At 48.7% G+C, this 6,557-nt stretch overlaps 1 protein-coding gene across 1 annotated transcript in view; it reads right to left on the bottom strand.

The window, feature by feature from the left end:
* Positions 1 to 6,077: 6,077 nt before the first annotated feature.
* The window catches only part of LOC123133629 (glycine-rich protein 2), a gene marked incomplete in the record, with an annotated part of 1,341 nt that continues 861 nt past the window's right edge, over positions 6,078 to 6,557 (bottom strand). The window contains 1 exon segment of the mRNA XM_044553079.1: positions 6,078 to 6,557. Within this exon segment, the coding sequence (XP_044409014.1) occupies positions 6,351 to 6,557 (207 nt within the window).

The raw sequence follows: 6,557 nt of genomic DNA, 5'->3' as shown, positions 1-6,557 counted from the left end.
CCAGGTTTCACAAGAAGACTAGGCACATCAAGCGTCGTTTCAACTCCATCCGTGAAAATGTTCAAGATGGAGACATAGATATTTGCAAAGTACATACGGATCTGAATGTCGCAGATCCATTGACTAAACCTCTTTCGCGAGCAAAACATGATCAACACCAGAACTCTATGGGTGTTCGATTCATCACAATGTAACTAGATTACTGACTCTAGTGCAAGTCGGAGACTGTTGGAAATATGCCCTAGAGGCAATAATAAAAGGATTATTATTATATTTCCTTGTTCATGATAATTGTCTTTTATTCATGCTATAATTGTATTATCCGGAAATCGTAATACACGTGTGAATACTTAGACCAAATACGTCCCTAGTAAGCCTCTAGTTGACTAGCTCGTTGGTCAACAGATAGTCATGGTTTCCTGACTATGGACATTAGATGTCGTTGACAACGGGATCACATCATTAGGAGAATGATGTCATGGACAAGACCCATTCCTAAGCATAGCACAAGATCGTGTAGTTCGTTTTGCTAGAGCTTTTCCAATGTCAAGTATCTCTTCCTTAGACCATGAGATCGTGTAACTCTCGGATACCGTAGGAGTGCTTTGGGTGTACCAAATGTCACAACATAACTGGGTGACTATAAAGGTGCACTACAGGTATCTCCGAAAGTTTCTGTTGGGTTGACACGGATCGAGACTGGGATTTGTCACTCCGTATAACGGAGAGGTATCACTGGGCCCACTCGATAGTGCATCATCATAATGAGCTCAAAGTGACCAAGTGTCTGGTCACGGGATCACGCATTACGGTACGAGTAAAGTGACTTGCCGGTAACGAGACTGAACGAGGTATTGGGATACCAACGATCGAGTCTCGGGCAAGTAACATACCGTCTGACAAAGGGAATAGTATACGGGGTTGCTTGAACCCTCGACATCGTGGTTCATCCGATGAGATCATCGAGGAGTATGTGGGAGCCAACATGGGTATCCAGATCCCGCTGTTGGTTATTGACCGGAGAGCCGTCTCGGTCATGTCTGCATGTCTCCCGAACCCGTAGGGTCTACACACTTAAGGTTCGGTGACGCCAGGGTTGTATGAATATGAGTATGCAGCAAACTGAATGTTGTTCGGAGTCCCGGATGAGATCCCGGACGTCACGAGGAGTTCCGGAATGGTCCGGAGGTAAAGAAAACTATATAGGAAGTGCTGTTTCGGCCATCAGGAAAGTTTCGGGGTCACCCGGTATTATACCGGGACCACCGGAAGGGTCCCGGGGGTCCACCGGGTGGGGCCACCTATCCCGGAGGGCCCCGTGGGCTGAAGTGGGAGGGGAACCAGCCCCTAGTGGGCTGGTGCGCCCCCCCTTGGCCCCCCCCCCTACACCTAGGGTTGGAAACCCTAGGTGGGGGGGCGCACCACTTGCCTAGGGGGGCACTCCACCCCCCTTGGCCGTCGCCCCCCCTTGGGAGATTGATCTCCTAGGGCCGGCGCCCCCCCCCCCCTGGGGGCCTATATAAAGGAGGGCAGGGGGAGGGCAGCCGCACCAGAAGTCTTGGCGCCTCCCTCCCCCTGCTACACCTCGTCCTCCTCCCGCAGCAGCTTGGCGAAGCCCTGCCGGAGTTCTGCTGCATCCACCACCACGTCGTCGTGCTGCTGGATCGTCATCAACCTCTCCTTCCCCCTTGCTGGATCAAGACGGAGGATACGTCACGCTGACCGTACGTGTGTTGAACGCGGAGGTGCCGTCCATTCGGCACTAGGATCTCCGGTGATAGGATCACGACGAGAACGACTACCTCAACCCCGTTCTTCTGAACGCTTCCGCTCGCGATCTACAAAGTGGTATGTAGATGCATCTACCCTTTCACTCGTTGCTTAGATGAACTCATAGATGGATCTTGGTGAAACTGTAGGAAAAATTTTATTTTCTGCAACGTTCCCCAACACTTTGTCCCGATTAACCCCTTTAAGATTCCTAGTTGCGATGGCTCCACGACTAAGTCCTTTCACTAGGACATCTGACATGACAATTCCACGACAGAAGGCACACCTAAGGATCAACTGAGATACTCTCAAATCATTGGTTCACTCATGTACCTAGCGAGCGCAACGAGGCCTGACATCGCGTTTGCTGTAAGCAAACTGAGACGGTTTGTTTCCAATTCGGGTGATGTACATTAGCATGCTATTGAGAGGGTAATGCATTATCTGAAAGGTACTATGAACTACGGATTTCACTATACCGGATACCCGTCGGTACTTGAATGGTATAGTGATGTGAATTGGATCTTTGATGCTAATGAGATAAAGGCCACAGCTGGGTATATGTTTACTCTTGGAGGTGGTGCTGTTTCCTGGAAGTCTTGCAAGCAAACGATCTTAATGAGATCGACAATGGAAGCAGAATTAACAGCATTAGACAAATCTGGTGTCGAAGCAGGATGGCTTCAAGATCTTCTGATGGACTTGCCATTGGTTGATAAACACGTTCCGGCTATCCTTATGAACTGTGATAATCAGACTGTCATCACCAAGGTGAAGAGTTCAAAGGACAACATGAAGTCCAACAAACACATAAGAATGAGATTAAAAGCTGTCGAAAAATTAAGAAACTCCGGAGTGATAGCGTTGGAGTATGTCCATATGGCTAAGAATCTGGCAGACCCCTTTACAAAAGGGCTATCACGTGTTGTGATAGATAGTGTATCGTGGGAGATGGGTATGAGACCCACATGAGTTGCCATGGTGGTAACCCAACCTATGTGATCGAAGATGCCGTGAAGTAGGACCTGGGAAAACAAGTCAGTGGTGAACTGAGGAGAGTAACTACACTAACCCACTCCGTTGGAGATGCAATACTCTCGATATTGTATGGTAGGATGACTACTGTCTTAATGTGTTCCAAAGCTTATGTAAGCAGGATGATATCCTACAGAGCGATCTTTGAAGGAACACACCTATGTGAGCCCGACTGCTGGTCACAGTCTATGAGATTGGGGTGATCTCTAGTAAACTCATAAACAGGCCAGGAGTGTAACTTATATGCTCCACCCAAGGGGTCAGCCATCGACAGCCTAGTACTAGTAAGACATGTGGCGAAGCTTCTTTACGCCAAACTGACAATTCAAGGCATAGTCCATTGTTCAGTTGTGAAGGAGTCTAGCTACTTGCTCTAGGTGAAGCTCAACCTTAACAGGTCTTCACTGAAACACTAGTATATCGAAACAGCTATTGGGACAAAGGACACAATGGGCCCTCGAGATCTGATGGGGGATTGTTGAAATATGGGGTGGGCTTTAGGCCCATCCAACAATTTCAGAAAAATCTCTAAGGACCCATGTGGGTTTATTGGCACTAGGTGGAGGTGGGAAGTTTAGTCCCACCCCGAAAGTGGAAGAGGAGTTGGACCTTCTTATAAGGGTTTCTCTTCTACATGCTATTGGAGCTTGAGAAGAGAAGAGGCCCTCGCGCGCTCCTCCTCCTCCGCCCGCCACGCCTCGTCGCGACGCGACGCGATGCGGGTTGCGGGAATAAGCCGAGCCGAGCTCACACCTACGCGCTTATTTTTGCCAGTCACTAACGGAGAGTTTCTGACAGCTGGGCCACGATCTGAGACGTCGGATCATGGGCTGTCACGGACTCGGACATGGGTCGAGCCCACGTCTCTCCACGCGGCTGCGCCTATATAAATATGTGGTGTCTCCTAACCCTAGCCGCCACGATCAGATCACATCTGCTCCACGCGAACCACCCACCGTCGTTCCTTTGCTGTTGTTGCCACCGGTGACTCCATCCTGTTCGTCGCGTACACGGTCGACGGGAGAGCAGGTCTCCGAAACACCATCTCTCCGGTTCCTGTACGGGAGAGAAGCGAATAGGTTTTTGGGAAGCGACTACGCGACTGCTCGCCTCCGATCCACTACGTCTGTGTCGTCTCCGTCATCACCATGTCCACCAACGTCGAACGTGCCGCCGCCGAGAAGACCGAGGCTGACAAGAAGGCCGCCGGGAACGCTGATGTTGTCGCCACCACCGCGGCGGCTTCTGCATGGCCTACTGGAGGGTATAACGCGTTTATCCCTTTCCTGATTATTTTCGTATTAGCAGTACTAGCATCATGTGTAGATTTGTCTACTCTTTGCGTAGTACGTGCTTGTTTAGATCAATATGTCGTTAATTCTTTCAATGCCTTGCTAGTCATCTACTTATAGATTAAATTAGTCGAAAAATTGCTTATTTACTTAGCAATGGTGTGGGTTGGGTTGATGCTCGTCTACGGTGAAGTCGGATCGCTTGCTCAGGGATTAGGAAAGGCAGTGACGCCGTTTTGGCAAGGCAATGACGCTGTTTTGGGAGAAGTGATGACGATGATGCATGTGTACTAGCTCGACGAGGCCCTCTGAAAGGAGGCGTGGGGTATACTATGTGTGCCGCTCAGTGTATTGTGACGGTTTTTGCCCAGTTTTTCGGTAATTAACTAAGCAATTCTTTTCTGTTTAATTAATGAATAACGCAAATCTTTTGCCTCCGTTTCAAAGAAGAAAAAACACCACCACCTTGTCCTACTACAATCTTCAACGACCAAGCTCCAACCTTGAGAAATGCGCCCTAAAACCTACCACGGAGTGGCTCCTACAGCGCCACCAGGTTAAAACAATGGCCACCACAGCCAAGAATCACCATGCGGGGCCCCAAGTCAGAGGTTGGAGAGGGCATGAACAAGTATTGATTGGACCTAGCAACCAATTGACCGTAAAAACGTATGGAACATAAGCAGGAACAGAAGCCATAAGGACAGAATTCGAGGCAGTCTTCAATTCATACCAACCAGCAGAGACCAGAAGGTAGATTGGAGAGAAAACCTAGACCAACAACGCCAGAGAAACGGAATAAATATGACCAAATTCTACAAGGAATTTGTTGGAGCTAAAGGGAAACAAAGGGAACTTGGGAGAAGACGGATTTGGTTGCCTCCATCCCTACACTATCGCCCCTTGTTCCGACGGTAAGCTCACCATGGAGATCAACACACGAAGAGAAAGCAGGAGCAAACTGGATACAGGGAGGTTATTGGGTTCGTAAGATACGGGGCAGACCAAGTTGTTGCCAGCATCGAAGAAGTCGAGGACAGCAAACGCTATGGCGGCCACGAACAGGGCTCGCCGGAGTCTCCTCCCCGATGAGATTACCCGACAAACTGCCATTTAGGACTAAAAAGACTACCAAGTACGACTGCAGGGGCAGGGTCCCTCCCCCTGCTCATTGCCTGCAAAGGACGCAGGAGATCTGGAATATTGAGATGTGTACTTCATAATTCATATCATGGTTTCATTTGGGAGTGGCTATTGAATTTCCTATGAAAAATGCTAAAAAGCCGCAGATAACAAGTCATCGTAAGCTCACAGCTATTAAATTTATGCTAAAAAGCCGCAGATAATAAGTCATCGTAATCATAGTTCGTGGGTTCAGTCATATATGTTTAAGGAGATCTAAATTTAGGCTGTTATTCTTCGCACACGTAAGTCTAAAGCGACATGATTCCATTCCGTTCATCCAAGACAAAGCACACTCTCTCCACTAAGCTGCAACGGAGCGTTAGGCTTAATCAGTAAGCTAACGTGCCTTCTTTCTTAAGAGACTGCTGAATTCAGATTAAGCTTATAATGAATTTGACAGCAGAACTGATTGAATTTGCCTTCCATCATGGCAAGGAATCATCGAATCTTGCTTAACACGGATGCAAAAATATTAAGCTAGGTTACATTTTGCAAGCAAGTGGCACGAGAAGAAACTAGTAGTAGCAGTCAGACAAGCAGTGCAGGTCTACAGTGGCACAAGCACATATAAGAATGGACCTTATTTAAGAAAGATTTTGAACCATGAAACTGTTGAAAAGCATCAAACTTGCGAATCGTACCCACTATCAAAACGCCAATGGAATCACATTGAAATGGGAGAACAGGATTCCAAAATAATCCACCACTAAGCTAGAATAGAATATCAGAATCAACACTTTCAAGCCTGGCAGATATGCAAGATAAACAATAGACATGCAAGATCATAGATCAATCTTAAGACACCAAACTTGACTTCGATAACTTAGTCCATCCAACACATAGATAGATCTGTGTCCTCATCACAGAGAGACAACAAAATAACTTGGATCTTAACGAACACACCACCAGCAATTCTTCTGAAACCAAGCTCGCATCGAGCAGCAGGGGGAAACGCTACGGCGACTAATACTAGTACTGATAGGTATAGGGTATGACTTGCTGCAGAATCAAGAGGTAGGTAAAGGAGCGAAAGGAAACGGGGCACTCAGATCTGACGAGCTGCGCCGCCTAGTGGGCCTTGTTGGGGCACTCGCGGGAGAAGTGGCCAGACTCGCCGCAGGAGAAGCAGCCGCCACCGCCGCCGCCACCACCACGGCCGCCACCGCCTCCGTAGCCACCGCCGCCGCCGCCGCCCTGGGGGCAGTCCCTGGAGATGTGGCCCTCCTCGCCGCACTTGTAGCACTCACGGCCGCCGCCGCCGCCGCCGCCTCCTCC

Source organism: Triticum aestivum, chromosome 1B (genome assembly GCF_018294505.1).
Source record: "Triticum aestivum cultivar Chinese Spring chromosome 1B, IWGSC CS RefSeq v2.1, whole genome shotgun sequence".
Lineage (NCBI taxonomy): Eukaryota > Viridiplantae > Streptophyta > Magnoliopsida > Poales > Poaceae > Triticum > Triticum aestivum.
This window is presented reverse-complemented; position numbering and strand designations above follow the sequence as displayed.